Genomic DNA, 26646 nt, shown 5'->3' with positions numbered 1-26646 from the left:
AATAAACTGCAGTGTGGATCAAACTTTTTGTTAGCCAAAGATTTGGGTCAAATGTCAAAGGATATAGGCCTACCTCTTCTTTTGACGATTGAACTAGCAACTTTATGGTTAATAGGTACTGTTCGAGGTGTTTGAAAGTGCTTTAAAAGCTGCATTATTTGATCAAAAATACATTAATATTGTAAACAGAAAGTTCAAAAGTACAGCATTCATTTGAAATATAAAACTTTTGTAACATTATAAATCTCTTAACTTTCACTTTTGAATTAATGAAGAGTAGCCAGGAACTCACCACGCCTTCAAACTAGTCCACATGAGGTGCGTAGACAAAATAATCCGATGATATATGCAGTCCGAACACTCCACAAAAGTTTTTTTTTCTTTTTTTTTTTCACACACTCCATCTCGCTTTTTGACGTTTCTTCGTCTTTTGTGGAGTGTGCGGACTCTTTTGAAGTGCACATATCACTTTTTAATTAATTAAATAATTCATTTCTTTCAAAAATCTTTACTTTCAACTTTTGAACAGCAGTGTAAACCATGTCTTCCGAGAAATCATATGGTTTAAATGTGAAACTCACACTCGTCATAGCAAAAATACCTCTTCAGAACTCTTTCATTCATTGCTGTTTCAGTGCCAAATGTCTAGCGTCTGACTGCAGTGGACTGGAAAATCTTGTTGCAGGAAATCGATATCTCTGCATTAGTTGATTGTAGGTTATTGAACATAAGAAGGTTTGCCTCTTTTCTTTGCTCTATTTCAGTTTCTCACGCCAGCACTTCTCCACAACAATTAGCTGAAATAAGATAAATCCATTTAGACAATAGCTATTTGCTTTCTCAAACGTCACCTGCTTGACTAAGATTTCACTTGCATTTATAACATTTGGAAACAGAATTGGATTAAGCTTAAAATCATATAACATATTAAGGAACTAGACGACTTTTGTCTTTTGCTTTGCGTGAAGGATGCAGCGCAATACTGAAACTGATGAAATTAACATCAGCTAAAGCCTGTAAACACAGAATACTTTCATGATCACGCACCGATAAGAATGAGATCAATCTTTTATTTTTAGCTCAAGTCCAACATGATTATAGACAGTCATTAGGACCTGAAACCATATTTATATTAGCCAATTTCAAAAAGTTCAGTATTTTACATAATTTAATCTTATGTAAAATACTGAACTTTTTGAAATTGGCTAATATAAATATGGTTTCAGGTCCTAATGACTGTCTATAATCATGCTGCTTGCATACTGTAATTAAATCATTTAGTTTACATTTCTATTCATTGCCTTATACAAGACGGAGTATTTCACAAGTAGAATGCAATTGTGACATGACTCATTACCAGTATCATCAACTACTAGTGACAGGTCTTTCAGTATCTGACATTGATTGACTGACATCACTTATGCAAGTTTAGGTTTGCAAAGCTTTTTTCATGAACACTAGAACAGAACAACAATATAATAGTTTCAGCTTGAAGATTTCACCTTGATGGACTATAATTAAAATGACTGCCAGTGTGGGGTAACACTTTACTTCAATAGTCCACTATACATTCTACTAACTATAAGTAACTTTGCAACTACATGTCGACTAACTCTCAGTAGAGTAGTAGTAGACTGTCTGCTTAATATCTGCTAACACTTTATTTTGATGGTCCCCTACAGAAATTCTACTGACTATAGCTTTTGTACATGTCAACTCCCAGACAGAAACATAGTGTTGGCCTAGATCTGGCCAAACATCTGTTACATGTGGATTCAACGCGTACCAGATGTGAGCCGGATCTGGGCCAACACTATGTTGCTGTCTGGGCTTATTCTACTAACCCTAACCTAACAATCTACTAATACTCTGAAAGAGTTCATTGACATGTGGCTCCAAAGTTTGATAGAAGAATGTCTAAAATGGTCTAAAGGCGTTATCACATTATCACTTCCTGCACTGATAGTCAATCTGACAGAAGCAGATGACTTATTTTTGTTATGCTATGTGTAAATATTGTTGAATAGATTGCACAGATTCTTCATGAATATGAGAGTGGAATGCCTACCAATAAATAGATTCTTTCCACCCATCCATTTAAAATATGTGTCATTTGTACTTTCATTCTGAGGACTCATAATCAGGTGTGGTAGTTTTGTCATGGAGACATGGCACATAAACATAGAATAACAATTGTTGATTGATTGATTACATTGCAGTGTTGTGCTGACAATCTCAAATTTCAGTCATGACATCGCCCTGGATGTTGTTTTGGCCTTTTCAACTAATAGTTGTTCTGCAACTTCAGTGGAACATCAGCAGTCCACCCCCAACTACCACCTAATTACAGCTTTCTTTGTAAGCAAGTGAACTAGAATATACATTACAGTCAAAAACTATCCATACAACGGCAATTTATACAATTTTATTTGCGTTTCAAGAACATTTCAAAATAAATGTTTTGGAAGTGTTTCTAGTGGGGAACATACTGATAAGGGTTCATTTTAAAAGCTGTTGATAAAAATGAGTATGGTTATTAAATAGTGTTCTTTTGAATATTTTTATGGTCCATTTGACATTGATTTCGATTCACTTGTTGCTGTGAAAGCGGTTCAACATTCATGTGATTAATGATTCACTAATTTGTATTCATGAACCACAATTGATAATAATAATAATGCATGCATTTAATGCATATGCAATCTAATTCTAACACATAATAATGCAATATTTTGTAATGCTGATTGTATTCACAGAAATAGCCTTTGGTGAACATGAAAAAAGCAATACAGGAGGTATGTTTATTTATTTCTCTTTGTGGATGTGCATTATTTGAACTCTTTTTAAATCAATCAGATATAAAATTTTTTATCATTAACAATCTAAAGGGTGCAAGAAAAAGATACCAAAACTGTGAAATAGGTTATTAACCCCAACAACCATTTATAGATTATAACACAATATTTAAAAGTGATCAAACAGAAAATCATAATCTTCCCAGAGAGACTAAATCATTTTGCAGTCTTTGGCCGATCCATTAAATCTCATTTGATTGAAGCGGTTGATATTTGACCTCTGTTCTCTTGGTTTTGTAGATGAGAACCCCACACACCATGCCAACAGCTGCCAGGAGACATCCGGCAATGAAAACCATATTCAGGTTCAAGACTGTGGAGGACACTGTGGAAAACACACAAAGTGTCGGTTAATAAAATTAAAAGTAATTCACAAATGATCGTAAAAGACTCTATTGTGATTCAGCCAGCACAACACTTAATGCACCTTTAAAATTGTATCACATTCTATGAAAATATTCGTATATGTTAACTTGTTTCTGAGGTTTTACCTTCACCCTCAACGCTCCTCTTCAGCCTCAGGGGCCCCTGGGAGACAAAGTGACTGCCGGTCTGGATGGGAGCCTCTCTTTTGCGATGGTGGTGGGATGGTGGAGCGATTGTGCTGTTGGTGCAACCCTGAGAGCAGCGGGTGTTGGGATTGTTCGCCTCACACATAATCACAGAACAGCTGATGAACACCTAGGGAGAAAGAAAGAGATGATGTCACAGCTCTCTGGAATACTTCATTCTTAATAGTCAGTAGTAGCATCATGTTTTTGTATGTTGTCTCCTATCATTGTAGTCTAATTTATAATATATATTTTGTTTTACCTGATCATGTATTCCAATAAACTGGAAGGCCTGCAGGCCAAAGCGGACCATTGGTTGGTGGCTTGTGTAGAACTCAACAGTTTCATCCATGATGCACCTGAAAAAATTCAATTGATGAAAATCCATTGTGAGTTAATTAATTTTACTGTTTACCAGTGCTAATTTGTGTCTTCAGCTCATGGTCGATTGTTCTTACCCATTTTGGATGATTGTGTAGGACACTTGGGAGTTGGGGTCATTGTATGGTGTCGCTACACATGATTCGACGAAAAGCTCGGTGTTGTTGATTGAAGACTGGGATTCAATCTCCATGTAAATCATCTCCCCAAGATCAAACTCTGCTGGATATGAGATCACATCTATTTCTTGGTAGTAATTTACTGTTTGAAAGAGCCCAAAGCGGTAGGTGAGGGTTCCAAAGCCTCTCTCGGTGATGGTGGTTGTGTGTCTCCGTGCAGTGAACTCCATTGAGATGTTGTTTTTCTTCTCAAAACGACATGAGAACTCAATCTCTACCTCATGTTTTCTGGTAATAATGCTGTTTGGATCATCAGTTGAGAAAATTTCATTCTTGAAAATGATGTACTGATCATCCTCCTGTAATAAAAAAGTGGATTATGAGATATAAACTGCACTTTAAAGGTTTCTCCCTAAAATTTCATTTGTCATCATTTGCGCATACCAGTGTCATTCCAACCTGTGAAATGCTAAAAGAGATCATTGAATGTTCAAGCTTTTGTTTTCCAAACAATCAAAGTGAATGGTAACTTGCTAAGCACACAAAGAAAACACCACAAAAGAAGTCCAATGGACAGCAATTCGATACAAATTTTATGAGGTTTTATGAATTTTATGAAGACCTCACTCGTACGAATTAGTAAATTTTTTGCTAAATTGTACATATTTTACGAGTTGCCCAATTCGTATGAATTTGCACGGAGGACCTACACCTGACCCCGCCCCTAAACCTATCCATCACGTGGGTTTAGACAAATCGTACGAATTCGTACGAGTGAGGTTGTAGACATAGCCACCTTTTACGCACTTGTACGAATTCATACGAATTGTCAGTGAGATAGCATTGAATATTTGGTGCCTTTTTTGAGCCTTGTAGTATAAATCACCATATACTTTCATTGTTTAGAAAAGACAAGTTCTACCTAATATCTCCTTGGTTGTTTCATGGAAGATAGAAAACAAAATGGGGTCGGAAGGACACGAGGATGAGGAAATGATGACAGCCATGTCATGTTTGCTAAACTGTTCCTTTAGCCCACGAGAAAAGTTTTACCTCAATCATGGTACCACAAGCATTGAGGGAAAAGTTTGCCAACACATGAGTGCCATTTGAGTCCAAAGTGCAGGCAGGATTGTTGAGTCGCAGATAGTCTTTGTGGAGCCCGACAGAGTGCAGCTGCTCAATTTCAATCACCATGTTGGTCCCAGTGCAAATCACATTTGCATCCACTGTAAATGCAATCAATCATTCAGAATTATTTACCAAAATGATAAATACCACAGTGTTTGTACCGCTACACATAGTTGGTCCAAGTAAAAAAAGTGATACTAACCAGTCTGGTGTCCAACAGTGACAATGACACATCTCATTTCAGACTGATAAACGCTGCTTCTGTAAAGAAATAATTAGCAGTATTTATCAAATTCAGTTTATGTGAAAGGTTGCAAGCTGCTAGATTTAGAATAAAATGAATAGTTTGCCCACCCGCTTGTGCTCTCAGCAATGAAACACACAGGGAAATGATCCCCGAGGTCACTTCTCATTGGTGTCCATCTGATGGCGTACTCTCCATTGCTCAAAGCATGCTTAGTTATGTTCAGAGGACCACTGATAAGGACATCAGAAACCCTAGAATGAAAAAAAGCATGTTATACACCCATCTAATAATCTTTATCATTGCTTGCATTAGGTCTAATTCACACATGAGCCCTCACGTTGAATAAGCTGCTGCAGCCTTAACCCGGATTTCCAGTTCACGGAGTGGCGCCGCTTGGATTTCTTCTCCGTTGCGTGGAGTTGGCGACACAAAGCGAGGTATGTAGTGTCCCTCAGTGCAGGAAGGAGCAGGTGAATCAACTGCAATAATTCAAAATCAGAAATCATGGATGAGATGACGCTAAAATGAGGATCTTGTGTTCTTGTTTGGCTAATCGTTGAGAAAGCCTTACCGAGAACACTGAATTGCAGAGGGATCTTGCTGAAAGGTTCGTAAGAACGCTGATGTGAAGCTACAGAAGCCGTGTACTGTTGAGGTGAGCTTGTTGTGGTGGTTGTGCTTGTGGTCTGCAGCCACCACCACCACTGGGATGTTGTGGGTGGAGTGGTCGATTGTTGCTGTTGCCACCACCACCACGGCGTAGTTGTAGGTGGAGCGGTGGTCGATTGTTGCTGTTGCCACCACCCCCACCATGGAGAAGAAGTTGTAGTTTGTTGCTGTTGCCACCACCACCATGGCGTAGTTGTAGGTGGAGCGGTGGTCGATTGTTGCTGTTGCCACCACCCCCACCATGGAGAAGAAGTTGTAGTTTGTTGCTGTTGCTGTTGCCACCACCACGGCGTAGTTGTAGGTGGAGAGATGGTCGATTGTTGCTGTTGCTGTTGCCACCATGCCCACCATGGTACATTTGTGGTACTTTGTTGGTAATACCATGGGTATGCTGTTGAGCCTATTGACATACTGTGTCTTCCATTTAGAGAGCATCTGTAAGAGCTGGAGCCATCAGTATAGGCCAGAGTGGTGTGTTTCCTTGGGAAGTCCTCCAAAATCATCTCAAATCCATAGACGCCTGTGTTGTAGGCATAGCTGTAGTCTAGTGTACAGGCACCCTAATGAAGAATTGAGATGTTCATTATAGTGAATGTTCATTTCGTTTTATTTCTAGAACATTCTAGCAGCACTTATTGAGTGGATCAGTCACCAGAATTATGAAAAATAGCTGCTAGAATATCCTAATGATCTAGATAGAAAAAAAAAGAAAAAACAACACACATCTGTTGTGTATAGGCCTATATATTTTGTAGAGTGTGGCGCAAGTCACAACTACTATTTCTATGAATACAGTTTGTGGAACAATTTTTAGCGCATCAAGCGCTGTTTTTAGAGCAGCATTGGTATTACTTTACTGCTGAGTGAGAGGAGGTAACCAACAAAACTGGATCTGTCTTGTATGTAGCGTTGAAAATTCAATTCATTATAGTGAATTAGTTTGTCTTAAACTGTACTCCTCTCATTTCTAGCTTTGGAAAGATTCATTCTAGTGCAGCGTTTCATCCTATGGCTCTCTTTCTATGTAGCATTAGAAAGTCCTATTCACTGTAGTGAATCAGTTCGTCCTAAACAGACACAAGCTTTGCCAAAATCCCATATACTGTATAGTAGGTAGCTTACTGCGTGACTTACCTTTTTTTTTCTTTTTCTTAGAACGTTTTTTTTTTCTCACTTCCAGTATATTTAGTATAAATGGATGGCCTATAACTCTATTTCACAAAGATTCAAAGATTTCTGACCTCGCCACTGGTTCATATTGGCAATATACATCAATAAATGTCAATATACATCAGCAAAGTTATTACAGCAAATTATTTTCTGTTTCTTACTTGATTTATGTTGAAACCACTTGGCTGGTCACATCTGTCACATTCAAATTGTTGCTGAATTCCATATCTGCATCTGACCTGGTCACCATCTGGGTCGTAGGCCATCAAGTGGTATGTACGAGGACAGTTTTGGGGAACACTAATGAAAAAAAAATATATATATATATAAATAAATAAAACAATCAGATTTTCTGTTACTAATTTAGAAAAAAAGATCATGCGTCTTTTTTGCATTCTCATTACGTCTATTAATCTTGTTCATGGAAAACTACATTCAATAAAAATAAGGGTTACCGTAGAAGTTGTAAAATAGTTGTGACAGGTGATCGGTTGGGTTGATTAGTATCAGCTCTTATGCCTAGATCTACGTGTGTCCTGAGGAACCAAGAACCAAGACCGTTCACTGTGGGCACCCAGCAGCATGAGGAGTCCCTGCAATGGAATGATGCATTGAAGATTATGATTAATGGACAGTTTAATATTTCAGTTGTTGTCAAATGATTTAAAACTGATTGAATTACTTACTGCAGGTCAAAGGGTGTGTTTCCATAGATGTTTCTTGTGACAACAGTTTCCGTTTGGCACCAGCTGTTGGTGTAATCACTTCTACCATTAGAGCTCCTATCGATTTCACCTTGTCCATTTGTGTATTCATTGCCACAATTCCCGGAGGCGCAGTACCACCAACCATAATCACACCAGTCATAGGTTCGCTTGATTCGAAACTCAACCTGTTGACAGAACACTTTTAGAACACTTGACCACTGGTAGAGTTTTTTTTTTGTATTTTTTTTTGTGATGCATTTCTTTTTTATATTTAGGTGTGATATAGACCAGTCAGAAATACTCTTCACCAATAAATATCATGATTTAACCAGTTCTCACCAAATTTTAAATATTACGTTACTTTCACCATCTTATTTATTTCCATGATTGCTTCTCCCAATATCTTTTCACATTGATGCAATACATTTATTTTATTTTATTTATCTTACCCATGCATTTTCTAATTAGCAAGAAAGAGTGATAAGTTATGCATATGTGCGAAGGACCAAAATGAGTATGAAATTCATAAATATTATATTGTGATTAGTAACTATTGAAAAATATTGAAAATTTACTAGGATGTATGACGACACAATATATATCATTGGGCCATCTTTAAGTAAAAAAAAAATCCTAAAAGACATTACACCTACTTAAAAAAAATATATAAATAAAAAGCATCATATAATTTGATGTATACTTCCACACTTTCATTGTTTTTTTCTATGCAAATAAGAAATAAATTCTCACCCTCATGCTCCCATCTGCATTGGCTCCTTTAGGGCTGAAGGTCACCGAGCCTCCATAATGGTGTCCTGCTGAAGCAAAGGACACCAGAAGCAGAAGATTCAACAACAGCGCTGAGACCATCATTGTACCTGCGACCTCACTCTACCTGTGAAGTGCACCGGGGCACCTGCTTTTATACATCTCAGGTGAGCAGGAATTCAAGGATGGGTTTAAAGGTGTTGCACTAAATCACACACACACAAAACTAGAGGGTATTTACTTGCTTCTTCTGAGAAGTCACATGGTTCAAATCTGAAACTAGACACTGATCTGACCTTACTTGCAAAAGCACACACCTTTTCATCCACATGCAAAGTATGCCATTGTCATGAGTGTCAATTAGAGGGGCAAGCTGGTCTGAAAAAATTACTAACTGCTTTCTAGTTTTTATTTGCACAGCTTCAGTGCCAGATATGGTATAACATATCTCACATTTTCATTACAGTTAAAGAATTGCAAATAATGGATATCTCTGCATCAAGTTAGTAGTAGCTTATAGGATTTAAATGGCTCAGTGAATATTTTTAGCTCTATTGTAATTTTTCCTGGATGCCAGCACTCCTCCATAACAATGACCTGACTTAAGATATAAATCCATTTAAACAATACCAGTTTGCTCTCTCAAATGCCACATGCCTTACCCACATGGACATGTCAGTTATGAAACAGGAAATGTTTTTTTTTTTGTTCACAGAAAATGTAAATACAATAAGGTAAAACCTGTAATTTGAGAATTACAGGTTGGACAGGTGAAAGATTCTTTCACTATCGATGAAACAGAATTAAACAATCATCTAGACCTGAAATATCCAGCAAAATAATTGAATTTTGGATCAACCAAATTTCCACATGCGTCTTGAAAAGCGGATGTTTTGGAAAGTGCTGCGGCAAGTTTTTGTGCCATCTAGTGGTTTACCCTGGTGGTCAGATTTACCCTTGCCTAAATGGCACATAAAACCAAAACAAACTATGGTTGGTCATTATACAATATAAGTGTAATGTGTGGTAGCAAGACAACATGAACACCACAATTCCCCCTAAATCGCAGAAAAAAAAAACTTGTCATGAGGCTGGATATAAGCTCGCAAAGAAGACGAGTACAACGAAAGAGTCTTTAGTTCAATAATTCAGGAGATGGGGTATAAACACGGGGAACAAATCCACTGTACAGACCAGACTGGACAAGGAATGAACAAAACGGAGTATACAGGAACTAAACGACGGAACCAATGAGATAATTAATAAAGACCATGGAGGTAAAGTAAATGACTAATCAAACAGAACTAGGTCACAGGGGAAACACAATTAAACATAACTATGACACTGTTAGGGGATTTACACTCAAAGACCCAGGACCAAATATGATGAATGAAGACCCGGAGTCAGAATTATAATAAATTGAAGAAAAGTTACACTGAAGATAGTTTGCAGTTTCATCAGGCAGAAGTCAGCTTCAAGACTCACAAGGAGTTCGAAGGCTTTCAATTACAAAGATCACAGCAATTATACCCTTTGAATTGAGGTTAAATGATTCACATTGGCTAAGAAATAGATAAACATAGTAATTTTCCACACATATACATATAGACTGAAGCATATCTACATCGATTATGCAGCTGATACTCGGACCCTGAAGTTAGGCATCGTGACCTACCAGGTCGCAGATTTGGGTTGCTGGGTGCCAGCCTGTCCAGAACAACAACTCAGTCAATCTCCAATAATGCCAGTGGTTCCTTAACCTGTAACCAAAAAGACTAACACACACACACCGACACACAGCTTTTTCAAGGTAGGATTCGACCAGCTTCTAACTATAAACAGGAGAGTCTTCTCAAAACATCAAGATAATACATTCTCTCAAGGAGAGGGCACTTTAGTCTAACTGGAAAGTAAGGCTTTAACAAAGAAATGGTCCCTTAAACTACAGACTTCAATGACCCCTTTGACCATAGTTGTGCTTTTTTATTTCTGCTTTAACATGTATTTCATGCTAGTTTGTGTATTTCAGCTATAGAGGGGAAATGGCAGAGCCCAAGGAGAAAACACTTAAAACAAAATCACATCACTCATAAAAGCAAGCAATTTTGCCCGTTTTCACATCTTTTTGTGGCTTGTATATTTTTATTGAATTAACGCACATGTATAAAATCACACCCACATTGACAGATTTAAATTTCACTTAAAAGTGATTTTTTTGGACAAGTGAGATTTTAAGTCAGGACACCATTTTAGAGCATGCTGAATGCCATTATATAGTCAAACAAATGAGGACATACAAAATGTCCTACATTTTTAAGGTGGTCCTCAGTTTACTGGTGTGTATCCTGGTGAATGTACCCAAATGTGAAATAAGTACACACACACGCACGCACGCATTGTCATGAGTGTCCACTAAAGGGCAAGCTGGTCTGAAAAAAATGACTAACTGCTTTCTATATTTTATTTGCACAGCTTCAGTATGCATCCGCATATGTTAAAAAACATACAATATTAGATCAAATTAGCACAGAATCAACTTTGCGCTGCTGCCCTTGATTTCTAAATGCATCTTAAAGCAGATGTTTTGGAAAGTGCTGCAAGTTTTTGTGCCATCTAGTGGTTTAGCGGAAAATCAAATCAAAGGGGCCTTTTACCCTGGTGTGCCCCGTTTTACCCCTTCACATATTTCATGACAATTAATACTCATTTTATAAAGACTAACCTCACCATTACTTTTTTCCTCACATCGGTCTTAAATTGGGCAGTCAGATTTACCCTTGCCTAAATGGCACATAAAACCAAAACAAACTGTGGTTGGTCATTATACAATATATGATGTATCAAGACAACAGGAAGAACACTACAGTTCACTCTAAATCACCGCAAAAAGAAAAACTTTGTTACAGTCCTGTCTTGTCACGACTGGCTAGATATAACGAAAAGTACAACGAAATAGTCTTAAATTAAATAATTTAGGAGATGGGGTATAAACATGGGTAACACATCCACTTTACAGATGAGACAGGACAATGAACTGAACAGAACAGAACAGGAAGTACTTTTACAGGAACTAAACAAGAGGAACTATAATTAATAAACACTATGTGAAGTAAATGACTAATCAAACAGAACTAGGTCACAGGGGAAACACAATGAAACATAACAGCCTAACTATGACACATACAAGCAATTTATTGCAAGTCAATGATAATTGAGAGAGGGACAAATAAATGCTAACAGCCAAAAGCCTGTTCTGCCATATTTGACATTTGCATTAACATTTCATTCTTCCCATTAAAAAATTATGTATGAATAATCAAGTAAACCTAAGTTGCTTCAGTTCAGTAAATGTTCAGTTTACTTGCTAAAAATCATTTAAGATTTCTTAGCAAAAAAGACTTTACTTGATAAAAAAAAAAAAAAGAATGAACTATCTATCAGAGGACAGAAGGCATGAAGTAGATTGTGTACAACAGGATTTTCAGCAAAGTTGTGGTCATATTTATAATTTATAGGCCCTAGAAATTTGTATATTAAATGACACAGGTGACAAATATATTCATAAATAGGCATTATACTTATTGCTCAACAGAATGCCAAAATAAAATAAATACAAACATGCGGGCTACATGAGGAGTCCCGTGAGCCGATAAATCTTTCTAATCCCCAATTGCATTACATTTCATGGACCTTGCTGGAATAAAATATTTGGGAACTTGTGTTTTTGGCAGAGCTGTGTCTGAGCTCTATAGTTTTGAGTGCTATTCAGGTCATCATCTGAGAAGTATTAATGGAAACTGATGAATGCATTTCCACATGATGACTAACGCCCAAGGGTTGGTAATACCTTAAACATCATAATGACAAGAATGCTTGTCCTGTGTCCTACAAAACATTGTGTTTTGATATTTTCACTTTAGTTTAACCTTAGTTACTCAGCTGTTCAGGTACAGTGTTTTCATGGAGTCACGCATATAAACGTGACCAGTCAGCAATGTCATGGGTTGCTGGAGGTGGGTGTGTGTGTGTGTGTGTGTTTATTTATCAATTGATTTATTAATTCAAAAGCAGCTAATAAAGTATTGCATTCAATCTACAAAAAATAAGGTTTAAGTTGTTAATATTAGTTGAAGCATTAGCTTTCAGGAGCTAACAGTGACCAAGTTTTTTAGAGCATTTATTAGCATAATTATAATGTTATTTTATAAATATTATATTGTTCATTGTTGATTCATGTTTGTTCATAACATCAAAATTATAGAACTTGAAAAGTAAGAAACTATATGTAAAAATGAATAGTAACTGAGCTAATTACTGTAAAATAATTGCTCATTATTAGTGAGTGAGTAAGTGAGTGAATGAGTGAATGATAATAATAATACGTTTATTTTATATAGCGCCTTTCTCAAACCCAAGGTCGCTTTACATAGTAGGGATGCAAGGAAACAACAACAAACAACAAAAACAATACAACAAAGACAAGTTATCTGTATGAAGCTATGAGTTGGGTGTGGAGAAGTGATCATTACACAAAAAGGTCTTGAGATGTGCTTTAAAGAAGGGAAGGGAAGGACAGTCACGAAGAGGTTGTGTGAGGCGGTTCCAGAGTTTGGGGGCCAAGGCACTGAAGGACCTGCCACCCAGGGTGGAGAGTCTGGAGCGGGGGATAGCCAAGAGATTTTGGTCAGAGGATCTGAGTGAGCGGGAAGGAGTGTAAGGGGTCAGGAGGTCGCGGATGTAGGGGGGAGCAAGGTTGTGGAGGGCTTTGAAGGTGAGTAGTAGTACTTTGTATTTGATCCGGGACGGAACTGGTAGCCAGTGGAGTTGGTGGAGAATGGGGGTGATGCGTGCTGATCGTCTGGTATGGGTGAGGAGCCTGGCTGCCGAGTTTTGAATATATTGTAGCCTTTGAAGGGATTTAGTGGGGAGACCCAGGAAAAGTGAGTTGCAGTAATCTAGACGGGACATAATGAAGGAGTTAACCATAGTCTGCATCACTAACAGAGAGGAAGGGTTGGAGGCGGGCAATGTTACGGAGGTGAAAGAAGGCAGTCTTAGTGAGTGATTTGATATGAGGATCAAAGCTAAGGGTGGAGTCAAGCTGAATGCCAAGGTTTTTAACAACAGGGGTAGGGTGGACAGGTGAACCATCAATGTTGAGAGTGAGACTGGGAGATTTGGAGAGGATGCTTTTAGGGCCAATCAGCAGAATTTCGGTTTTATCTGTGTTGAGTTTGAGAAAATTGTTTTGCATCCATAATTTTAAGTCAGAGAGGCAGTCAGTGAGGGAGCATGGTGGTGGGTCAGAGGGAGAGGGAGTGGTAAGATAGAGTTGGATGTCATCTGCATAACAGTGGAAGTTAAGACCGTGGCTGCGTATAATCTGGCCAATAGGGAGGATGTATATGAGAAAGAGGAGGGGCCCAAGTACAGAACCCTGGGGGACACCACGAGTGACAGGGGACTTGGAAGACTGATGTGGACCAAGTGTTACAAACTGCTTTCTGTTGGAGAGGTATGACTGGAACCAATTGAGGGCTGTGCCAGAAACACCAATAGCAGACAGACGGGCGATTAGAACATTGTGGTTGATGGCATCGAAAGCAGCACTAAGGTCAAGGAGGATGAGAATGTTAAGTGAACCAGAGTCAGCAGACAGGAGGAGGTCGTTAACTATGCGTAGAAGGGCAGTCTCTGTACTGTGACATGAACGGAAGCCAGATTGAAAAGGCTCATACAGGTCATGGTGGTTAAGAAAGGTGTGTAGTTGTGAGGCCACCACTCTTTCCAGTACCTTGGCCAGGAAGGGGAGGTTGGAGATAGGGCGGTAGTTTAATAGTGATGTTGGGTCGCAGTCCGGGTTTTTGAGAATGGTTGTGACTGCAGCATGAATGAATGGAGGCATTTATACAGCGCTTTCATATGTACTACTGTACACCCAAAACGCTTTACAATCATATCAGGGGATCTCTCCTCAACCACCACCAGTGTGCAGCATCCACTTGGATGATGGATAATGACAATAAATGAAACCTGATGTGGTATATCATCAGTAATAATTAATTTTATATTGACTGGCATCTCTAATGTCACAGCGCTGTGTTGCAAACACACAGGAACACAAAGATGAAGGGAAACAGGCAGTCTTTAATAAATCCAAAGGTATATCCACATAGAGAACACCAATCCAACACAACCCAACCATAAACAAGACCCAACAGCAATGAACAGAAACAAAGAAACTTAAGAACGCTGACAAAACAAGGATAATTAAGGACACACCTTAACTGAATGATTAATTCAAATTAACAATCATGACAACAAACTCAACTCAGGAAAACAAAAAAAAAACTAAATACACAAAGTACAAATGGTGTGTCAAGTCACCTTCATTTATATAGCGCTTTATACAATGCAGATTGTTTCAAAGCACCTTTACAGTGACAATAGGAAATAAATACAAAGATTGTTTTGTCTGTACAGCAGCTCACTGTCCAGCTTAAGTATATTATATATATATATATATATATATATATATATATATATATATATATGCTCTCACTGTATACTGATATGCTCACACAAAAATCGCTGCAAAAGATGCTTTCCAACAGGCGTTTTACCATTCGTTGTCAAACTGTGGACCTATTTTTCCAAACGCCTCACACCCGTACATTCTTCCGTTGAGAGCTTGAATAATAGACACTCCAGCCTAGTTGAGCCCAGCCGGCAGAGTAATACCGTACCTCACAGCACATCCAATACAAGTCAATGGAGTTGGACAAAAACTACGATAAAACCGTTGGAAACTGTTGGAAAAAGCATCTTTTGCAGCGATTTTTGTGTGAGCATATCAGTGAACACCCCTGACCACTCGGTGAGTTTCACGTCTTTGTAAACGAAAGTTTAATGCGTTTTAGGAAGGATTGTTCCAGTGCACCTATGCAACCATTGTGTAGGTGGGAGGGTGCTACCACAGAAACCGAAAATTCTCGGGCCAGCAGCATTTGTCCAAATTTCAATCTTAACCATTGTATTTCATCAGAAACGATCTGAAAACAGGGCTTTAAGTGTAAAATACCAAACTTGTCCTTTAACAATTAAATAAATAATTACTAACTTTAATCAATAACATTTCGGAGACCAAACTTGCAATTATAGAAGTGCAAAAAAGTGGCTACATTCATTAAACAACGAAAAAACGATCTCTCTGACACACATGTACATTCGAAATGAATATGCTGACAACATCTTAAAGGGATAGTTCACCTAAAAATTCTGTCATTAATTACTCACCCTCATGCCGTTCCAAACCCGTAAGATCATCGTTCATCTTCGGAACACAAATGAAGATATTTTTGATGAAATCTGAGAGCTTTCTGTCCCTCCATAGACTGCAACGTCATTGCAACTTTCAAGGAAAGGTAGTAAAAACATTGTTAATTGTAAAAATACAGCAGCCGCACACTCAAACACTGTGCAAGATCAATTGATCTTGCACAGTGTTTGAGTGTGCGGCTGCTGTATTTTTTACAATTTTCAATGATGATTTAGTTTAGCAGCACCTCACTATAAGACTTTCTTGACGGATGAGCGGTGGCTTTTTCTATTTAGTAAAAACATTGTTAAAATAGTCCATGTGACTCCAGTAGTTTTACACACAAAAAGTACCCATGTCTTTTGGGTAATCCAAATTTAAAGCATAAGACAGACCAAAATAGATGCAAATTGCCTGAGGCAGGTTCTGCAGATTATCCATTTCAATACCTCTCTCAACAGTGATGGCAGTAGACACTGGGCAAAGGTAGAGTTTAGAGAGGGAAGTTCTTCTTCATCAATGACAGTCAGCACCCCGAAATATACTTGTGCCCAGGCTTCATCAACATCACATACCTGAATGAAACCAAACAAAAATATTACAACAGGGAAAAGTTAAAAGGCATGATTAATTGTCAGTTATCTGCCCTGCCTACACTGCCTTTAACCCATGTCCCGTTAAGTATATATCATTTATCTTTTATTTTTCTTGTGGGTTAGGGTTATTCTGTGTGACATTAATCCTTACAATTCAATTTCATTGGCCTGCTACCCAGTGCCAAAAGGGGAGGGGGATGTGCTTTTATTTTTTGCCTTTACAAAAACACAACTAGAAGTGTGGCACAGGTAATAGCAAACCAAATCATCCTTGACTGGGGTGCACCAACTAAAATTTAATCTGATCAGGGAAGTAAATTTACAAGGAGGGTGTGAAACGCTAAACATCAGACAGAAGTACCACAGCCTTTTGCAGGTCACAAGAGATCTGCACTAACCAAATGTGTGAACGACACCATAAAACAGCAAATGCTAAGCAGGCAACACCGAAACAGGTGAACTTATTTCTGCCCACAGATCTGGCGATAATGAGAGTAACTTGAAGTAAAGCCATGGGCATCAACCCATTGGAACTCATGACACTATGAGTGATAAAAACTCTGATTAATCCAGAAAACTTCCCCAGCAGAACTGGGGTCTCTAATGCTCATGACACAGCAGACTGTGAAGGCTCAACTGCAAGAACAGCTTTAAGGTGTCACACTGCACGGAAACAGCAGCAATAATTCAGCCCTGGTCAATGAAACTCGGTTTCATGTGACAACTGGAATTAAAATGGCAATGGACATGATAATGCAGCAAGTAAAATAATTCCACATCATAATTAACTGTGGTTCTCTCTGCATTTGTTTCTGTCTCAGGTTTACCACTGCAATTCCTTGGAGGATGGATGCCAGGACGGGCCTGACTCCACCTGGATCAAAGCCAGGACAGCGGGATTGTTAGAACATAACCTGAGATTCAGGAGATGGGTGAAAAGACACTTCAAAAGGCCATTCACACCTCACAGTAGCACATCACTGCATAAGTATGGCCTCCCAGTATAGAACTGGAACTAAATTTGCAACTCAATTGTTATAGATTAGATTCCATCCATCTCCTAGACATGAACACTGAACACACCTTCATCACTACACCCTCACAGCATCATCACCTGGAATAGATCAAATCAATTCAGGGTGAACACTACACATCATAAGACAAGATGGCATACAGTCTAAAAGTGTTACTTCACTAAAGATCTATTGTCCATCTTTTCACACTAACAGATTCAGATAGCTTCACACACATAGGATGGTAAAGCTGATCCCATGATGACTGTCTAACAAAGACACACATAGCATACGCTACTCACAACACTCTGCCAACTCATGGGAAAACACTAATATACATACGAATGGCTACAGTCACAAATCGATGAAGCAAATTCTAAAGCAGAGTCAGACCTGCTATTAAAAATGAGAATGATTTAAACTTTCTGATTGTTATTGGTGTGGTTGGAAAATCAGAGGGCCCCTGATTTCTCAACATACCACTAATAACAGAAATGTATCTGAATTGTAAGCGCTCCAATCAATTACAAAATTTAACCCTGTCATTGGCTGTGACTTAGCCAGCATCACACACACGCAAGGAATGTACAATCTCCATTCTTGAATGACTAAGCATGTTCCAAGTCACTTCTTAGATCTGCATAGGTGGCTTGCATTGGAAGATTCTTGAATATTGAATATACCATTTATTTGATTGTTTAGATTATACTGACCGCTTGCTGCATTTCATTTGAGTAATTCAGACCAAGAATATTTAAATTCCACTACCATTTAACCTCATCACAGTGGTAGTGAAGAATTTGATGTTTAAATGGGACCACCCTACCATACATGACCTTAAGAAACACTTGAGACCAGATGTACCATTCGCACTTGCTGACATGAACCCATTTATTGTTTTTTGTTTTGTTGCATAATGTGTTCCTATGCATTTTCTTACCGCTTTTAGTTCATTAGTGCTCAATCGTGAAGTGGCCATTTAGAATGTTTTTCAGGTGTCTCACACAAAGCAGTGCGGAACCAAGAAGAACCCCTTCATCTATTGAAGTCTGCCCAGACAACCGCACCATTGGAGGTGACAGGGTTGTAGGGGTGGGAATCTCTAGGCACCTCACGATTCGATTACGATTCAGAGGGTAAATATTCGATGCATTCTTTTTTTTTTTGACTACTTGGTACTTTTAAAGCAAAGTATTTATGATTGACCCATAATTTTTTTTACTTCCAATACTTCCTATATTAATTTAAATTAATTTTATTAATAAAACAAATGGAAGTGATTTGGCAAGTCAACTGTAGTTTACATTTGCCAGCATATGTCCCAACATTGCAAAGAACCAGCAGGAAAATAAACGTGTGCCTGTACTAGCAGCATACTTGTAGTAAATGAAAACAAACTTCAGCATATTCTGAATCTCTAGCATTTAATAGACTTCTAACCAACATCCTCCTGTTATTTCCAATGAGCAATATAATCCTTCAGACAAAAAAAATAAAAATTGCTGTAGCAAAATCACAAACAGTTTTCATTCAAAAATATAGAATTATGTACCAGCAGCTCTCATACAAACATAATGCTTGTGGAATTAGCATATTCTGAATAATTAGTAACATACAAAGCCACTCTTATACACAACTAAATAATAAAGAGTTATGACTTGAAATGTTTGCTGTATACCACAATCAAAAACAGCTTATACAAAAAAAAAAGTGAATGAACATCTGCAGAGAGCAGTCAAAATGTAACTTTTTGTGACTGGCATTGCACTGATACATACTGTGACTGTGGAGGGCAGTACAGTAAACCTACGTATAATGTACGTATAACCGATCGGTTTACAGCACACTGATGTGAAAACTAAACAATACAGAAAGCAGTTCTCATACAAAAAAAACAAAAAAAACTAAATAGGTCACAATGAAATTACCAATTTTCCATACGTTAGCTTTTAACGAAGAGGGTGCCGTTCGAATTTGGCGCTCAGCTATCATGCGTCTCTGTTATGTACACGCCACAGACTGTCCGCACACTGCACGTCCGCTTTAGAGTTCCGTAAAAACATCCGCATCGCGATGCATCTAAGAATCGATTTTTTCCCCCACCCCTACAGGATTGGTCAAAAAGGGACAGATTATCGTTATGGGGAAGGTGCCAGAGAAGCAGAAGTTTCTCCATTAAGGAATGACACGTCAATTGAACAAGTCACAAAGGTCCAGATTGACGCTATGAACTTTGCTCACATTCTACATTGAACAACAGGTAGAATTCCTGAACGCATTCATCCACCTGCTGAACTCAAGCTACATACACCTGAGACCAGGTGTTCTGCAGGTGAACACAGCCCTCTGAAAGCTTCTACAGATGCCAACATCCAAAAGACAATTTTTGAGCTACATCTCAAAGACTACAACAAATGTCTAACAGTGACTCCGCAGGGACTCATCTGAATTTGACCCATGGTGTCAAGGAGGGAGCTGTAAGACTGGAAAAACTGGAAGAGAGGACAACTCTCTGAGATAAAGGAAATTAACATTTGAACTCACTCTTGTGCACCATTCGAGATGCAAGTCTCACCTCAGAATCATCCTAATCTACATCTTTCCCTCTTCCCCCATTCCTCTCTGATGCTGAGATCACCAAAATTCATCCAAGAATCTATATGGTTTAATGTGAATAATTATCATACAGTATTACACATGTTTGGTATCATTTGAAATGTCTCAGTGCGACTGGTACAAAGGTCTCATTCCCAAAGAAGTAAAACAAAAGGTAATAAAGTTTAAGAGTTTAGCGATAACGTGCACACAAAGGAGGGTGGGTCTTCCAGGCAAATGCCCTCCTGCTCTCAAAAGGTGTAAACTCTGAATGCAAATTCCCATTGTTAGCAAATGTTTCCATATGAAAGGAGTTTCTATCTTGGTATATAATGAATTGCAACAAGAGGCTCGGGGCGATTTGTAGCTCAAATTAGCCCGTGATGCTGAGAGTGGCCAAGACTCTCAGCATCATGTATTTTCTAATGTCAGGTTCACATCTTTTCACTTTATTCCAGAGCATTTGATGTTTTGTATTCATTATCTTTGAACTGATTATGAAATTGGCATGATACATTTACCTGACATAATAAATTGTTACATTTGATTCTATTCTGACTTGCTCTGAAATTGTTTTCCCAAGTAGATTAAACGGATTTGCATGTTACCTCAAATTCAAGTGTATGCAAAAACCATGGGGGCTATACAAAAGTATCTTTGATTGTGTAAGCGTGAATGCGAACATCTCAGGTATATAGCCCGTTACCTCTGTTTAGTGACTGAAGCTGGCGAGTTTGTGATCGTGAGACCGGCGTAAAACAGAAGGCTTGAGGACCTCAAAAGCGACAGTTTCCTAATCTGAGCGGATAAAATATAATTAAAGAGTTAAATAGAACAATCAAATGTATTGCTAAACTATTATATAAATTACCAATAGGCACTCTAACTTGAATTCGAGGTTGTAATAAAATGGAGTCAGATATAAAATGAAGTCAGATAAAAGCTTAAATGGAATTAAATTACTCTGCCACGCAGAAAGACAGTAACACGCAGAGACCTTCACCTGTCTTACCGGAAACCCCCATTTGGAATGCGAGGGGGAGATTACTCACGACTGGAATAATATGGCCACCATAGGAGTTAAAACGCCCTCGGAATGGGAGGGGCTAGAAAGTAATATTAAGTTGGTAGTCATACACAATTTCACCGCTAAATGGGAAAAAATCTTACACAGTGTAGCTTTAATGCAATGGATATATAGTATGCACAAGACAACAAATTCAGTGTGTTAAATGAATGTGTTTATTCATTGTTTAAAACAATTTTTTTTAAAGATTTTACTCAACCCATTTGACTTTTTTTTTTTTTTTTATGCAATTAATCCATTGAATCAATATAAAAGTTATTTTTCATATTGAAACTGTTGAAAATACACAACTATGAAGGTAAAATAATGTCATAAAGAATTGCATGCGCAGGGTAAGATTTGTGAAAGTGTACATAAGATTGCAACCGTAAATAAAATTTGCATGCGCAAGAGAAGATTTGTAAAGGTGCAAATCGCCTTTCAAGTGTAAGAAAAAAAATATTTTCAGCATTTTACAGTTATTCGTAAGTGTAATGCATGTATTGTGAAACTGCAGCTTCATGCTTACGCATAATAAATGTGATCTGTATTCTTCTGACTTCCATATTTCCACGCTTACACTTTAGGCACGATTTTTGCGCACAAATACGGCCAAAAGTATTGCAGGCCTGTGAACAGCAATTTGCAACCGAAAGCAACAGAGTCAGGAACTGTTTTATTGTTTCTATTTATCAAAGCACATTGGGATTACTCCTGTCTGCCTTGCAGTGGTTTGCATCTGTATGCTTCATATAGCTTTCTTTTTTGAATCTTTATTTACTATCATTCCTTGTTGTTTATATTGCTAAATATAACTTACTCATCACCACACATTAACCTGACATCACTAGCTTCAATCTAAATTGTTATCGCTAGCACAACATGTTAGTAATTCACTAGCCTGTTAACCGTGCCTGCCGTCTTTATTTATCTTTTCTCTCGCGCCTTTTACAAGTCCATCAAACAACTATGGTGAGTAGGATCAGTCAACAAACACGGTGAGTCATGTCTTCTCCTCTTATTGTCACTTGCACTTCGTGTCACATGTATAGTATAGCCTTCTCTATCAGCCCCTGAGGGCTTTTCATGTGATAAATGCAAGGAGATAGTCAGGCTGACGGAGAAGATTTCAGAACTAGAGACATGCATCTAAACTTTAATTGAGGATAGTAAGAGTGCAAGGGCTTTAGATACTGCTTTGGATGCAACTAGCTTGGTGAACTCTCTACATTGTTCGGTTCCGGCTGTAGGGAGCCCGTGCAGCAGGGCAACTGGGTGACCGTGAGATGCTGTATTCGCGGGACAAAACACTGCTCTTCCATTCTGATTACCATAACAAATAGATTCTCCCCACTCAGTGAAACACCCACTGTGAATCCTGTTGAATGTGCCCTAGTTATTGGCGATTCTATTACACGGAACGTGAAAATAGAGACACCAGCCACCATAGTCACAGGTTTGCTGGGAGCCAGAGCGCCTGACATCAAAGCAAACTTAAGTGCTGGCTAATGCTAATCATAAATTCTCTGAAGCCTGGTTCACACGGCAGGATAATTAGGCCGATTTTAGCCCCGATTCACCCCTTCCGACAATCTTAAGGATGCTCAGATTATCGTAAAATAATCTGATCAGATATTCCTCCCGTGTGTGGTGTGTTAAGACTGCTCTCGTCTGCTAGGAAGGACGTCGGGACTGCTCCGATCTCAAATCGGGGATATCCAACATGTTGGATTTTTTTGGCCCGATTTCTCCTCGTGTGTGGTGTCCCCCGGGGACAAATGAGCACGCAGCCTGTGGACTGTGGCGTGTAGCCAATCAGAAAGCGAGGTGACGAGGCGGCGAGGAAGCACCGGGAAGTCAAATCGTTTTGTGTGATGTGTTGATTTTGCCGTGTGGCTGTGCACCACACACTGTACGACCAAAAGTGTTAGACCCGTGATTTTTTTTAATCACCGTGTGTGGGGTCTCTCAGGTTTGGAAAAATCGGCCGACAATTTTAAAAACGTCCCATGTGAACCAGGCTTGAGATTATTATTCACGTTGGCACTAATGATGTTCGACTTCGCCGAATGGTATTCATCCCTCCTGGGGATTCGCTGCTCTTCTCTCTAGTAATATGAAACATAGTCTTAGAGCTCAAACATGAATTGGGGCTCAGGTCAGGAAGCAGACAGACTGGCTAAACCGACCGTCTGCCAACTGTCTCACGTCACTGAGGTCAGATAAATCCCATCACATAGAGACTCTTTCACCTAGATATCATCATATAGAGACTGTGTCTGTTCCCCAAATTAGGACATACAAAACACTTCCAAACCCATTTAAGGGTAATAATTTAACTGATGTTCAACAAATAAAAAACAGATATAATATAGATGAACAAATGATAAAAGCTTGGGTTGCTGAATATTCAAACCCTTACTTCAAAAGCACTTATTGTTAATGATATGATTACAGATTGTAACCTAGATGTGCTGTGTTTGACAGAAACCTGGCTAAAACCAAACAATTACATTACTTTAAATGAGTCCACCCCCCAAGATTACTGGTATAAACATGAACCTTGTCTGAAAGGCAAAGAGGGAGGTGTTGCTGTAATTTATAGTAATATCTTCAGAATTACTAAGAAGTCTAGTTTCAAACATAATTCTTTTGAAGTGTTGGTGCTTAATGTAACACTATCTAGTGCAAATGATAAATCACGTTTGAGATTTGTGCTGGCTACTGTATACAGGCCACCAGGGCACCATACAGACTTCAAAGAATTTGCTGACTTTCTATCAGAGTTAGTACTGGCTGCAGATAAAGCCCTAATTGTTGGTGATTATAATATACATATAGAGAATGAAAAAGATGCATTGGAATTGGCATTTAAAGACATTCTGAACTCTATTGGAGTTAGACAACACGTGTCAGGACCTACTCATTGTCGTAATCATACTCTAGATCTAATGTTATCACATGGAATCAATGTTGATGCCGTTGAAATTCTGCAGTAGAACGAAGACATCTCAGATCATTATCTAGTCTTGTGTATACTTCATTTAGCCAAGGCTGCAAAGCCGACTCCGTGTTACAAATATGTTAGACCTATCACTTCTGCCACTAAAGATTGCTTTATTAATAATCTTCCAGATCAGTTTCATCATCTAAGCATCCCAGATAGCCTTGAACTCGATATTGCGACAGAAACTTAACTCTTTTCCAGCACTTTAGACACAGTTGCTCCTTTGCGCATAAAGAAGATTAAAGGAAATAGTCCAACGTGGTATTTGCATACACTCGTGGTACAACGAGCACACTCAGGCCCTTAAGAGAGCAGCCAGAAAAATGGAGCGCAACTGGAAGAAAACAAAACTAGAGGTATTTTGCATAAACAAAACCCTAGGTATTTATTTGAAACAGTGGCTAAACTAACAAAAAATAAAGCTTCAACCCAAGACGTTTCCAAACAGCACACACAGTAATGACTTTATGAACTTTACTTACAAGATTGATAATATCAGGGAGAAAATTATAACTATGCAACCATCTACTACAATATTGCATCAGGCAGTGCATTGTAGTCTCCTTGAGGAAAAATTCGATTCATTCATTGCCATAGGAGAGGAAGACTTTACTAAACTCGTTAAATCATCTAAATTGACAACATGTATGTTAGACCCTATACCAACTAAGTTATTGAAAGAGATGCTTCCAGAGGTCATAGATCCTCTTCTTAATATCATTAATTCATCCTTGTCATTAGGATACGTACCAAAAACTTAAGGTGGCTATGATTAAACCGCTTGTTAAAAAAATGCAACTTGATTCTAATCGAATCTACCTTTTCTGTCAAAGATACTAGAAAAGGCAGTATCCTCACAACTATGTTCCTTTTTAGAAAGATATGATATCTGCAAGGATTTTCAGTCAGAATTTAGACTGAGACAGTACTGAGTACAGCTCTCATTAGAGTCACAAATGTTTTTCTCTTATCATCCGATCGTGGTTGTATCTCTCGATTAGTGTTACTCGATTTTAGTGCTGCTTTTGATACTATCGACCACAACATTCTTTTAAACAGACTCGAAAATTATGTTGGCATTAGTGGAATTGCATTAGCATGGTTTAAATCATACTTATCTGACCGTTATTAGTTTGTAGCAGTAAATTAAGCGATGTCTTATCGATCAAAAGTTCAGTTTGGCATACCACAAGGCTCAGTACTAGGACCGTTGCTGTTCACTCTGTACATGCTACCCTTAGGAGATATCATTAGGAAGCATGGCATTAGTTTTCACTGTTATGCTGATGATACTCAGCTCTATATCCCTGACGAAACTTACCAATTCACAAAATTAACGGGAATACTACTTAATTCTTAAATACTCCTACTACTTAATTCAGAAAAAAAACCGTTTCTAATTATTGGACAAAAAACGTCCTCACGTAATAACCTAGAATACTGTATAACACTTGATGGTTGCTCTGTCAAGTCTTCGTCGTCGGTTAGGAACCTGGGTGTGCTCTTTGATACCAATCTTTCATTTGAAAGTCATGTGTCTAGTATCTGTAAAACCGAATTTTTCCATCTTAAAAATATCTCTAAATTACGTCATATGCTCTCAATGACAAATGTGGAACAATTAGTTAATGCGTTCATGACATCAAGGCTAGATTATTGTAATGCTATTATGGGTGGTTGCCCTGCACCTGTTAGTTCACCCAAAAATGAAAATTCTGTCAGTAATTACTCACCCTCATGTTGTTCCAACCCCGTAAGACCTTCGTTCATCTTCGGAACACAAATTAAGATATTTTTGATTAAATCTGAGAGCTGGATCACTCCTCCATAGGCTTCTAAGACATTATAACTTGCTGGCCCAGAAAATTTATTAAAGACATCGTTAATATAGTCCAAGTGACTCCAGTGGCTCAATCTTAAGTTTATAAAGCGACGAGAATACTTTTTGTGCGCAAAAAAAAAAAAAAAAAATAACGACTTTATTCCACTTTTCATTTCCTTCTCTCTGGGCCTCGAGTTATTTCACGTAGTGTTTTAGCGCAGCGCGTCTGTGTTTAGCTCCCCAGTACTTGAGCGATCCTTTTCCTACTCAGCACCAAAACTTTGGAACAGTCTTCCTAACATTGTCCGGGAAGCAGACACACTCTGTCAGTTCAAATGTAGACTAAAAACACATATCTTTGTGTAAATTCACTTCACGTAAATTCTGATGTACTTGTTACATCATAATAAGGATGACGTCTACGCTAATATTAGTCTCTCTGTTTATCCCGAGGTTTACCGCAGTCCGCCGGATCCAGGCTGTATCCAGATCTGATGAAGGACCTGCGCCTGGACACGACAAAAACGCAGTCCTAAAGTGTCAACTAGGCTCTCCCCTGTGAAGGCATCCTTCCCTTCACCTCTGTACAGATAAAACGACAACGTTTTATTTGTAGAGTCAACTCGTGGCT

The 26646-nt window shown here is 38.4% G+C and overlaps 1 protein-coding gene across 1 annotated transcript; it reads right to left on the bottom strand.

The window, feature by feature from the left end:
* Window positions 1-2409: 2409 nt before the first annotated feature.
* Window positions 2410-10372, bottom strand: LOC311291001 (uncharacterized protein). Its single transcript, XM_084409810.1, has 14 exons — window positions 10274-10372; window positions 8581-8645; window positions 7810-8015; window positions 7579-7716; window positions 7285-7423; window positions 5856-6513; window positions 5622-5763; window positions 5392-5535; window positions 5240-5298; window positions 4960-5135; window positions 3865-4265; window positions 3669-3765; window positions 3347-3536; window positions 2410-3180 (listed from the first exon to the last, which is right to left on the bottom strand). Exons 2-14 carry the CDS (start codon window positions 8584-8586, stop codon window positions 3038-3040), a joined length of 2499 nt encoding a protein of 832 aa, XP_084265936.1. The 5' UTR covers window positions 8587-8645; window positions 10274-10372; the 3' UTR covers window positions 2410-3037.
* Between the last annotated feature and the right edge of the window lie 16274 nt (window positions 10373-26646).

The sequence above is a fragment of the Rutilus rutilus genome (genome assembly GCF_951802725.1).
Source record: "Rutilus rutilus genome assembly, chromosome: 5".
Lineage (NCBI taxonomy): Eukaryota > Metazoa > Chordata > Actinopteri > Cypriniformes > Leuciscidae > Rutilus > Rutilus rutilus.
The sequence above is the reverse complement of the archived record's forward strand: the minus strand, read 5'-3'. Positions and strand labels throughout refer to the sequence as shown.

What these genes read in the sequence shown, in the direction of transcription:
- LOC311291001 (XM_084409810.1), bottom strand. An exon ending in TACACAATCATCCAAAATGG is followed by an intron (nt 3,766 to 3,864) that starts GTAAGAACAATC and finishes GAATTTTTTCAG; the next exon opens with GTGCATCATGGATGAAACTG. An exon ending in GAGGAGCGTTGAGGGTGAAG is followed by an intron (nt 3,181 to 3,346) that starts GTAAAACCTCAG and finishes TGTTTTCCACAG; the next exon opens with TGTCCTCCACAGTCTTGAAC.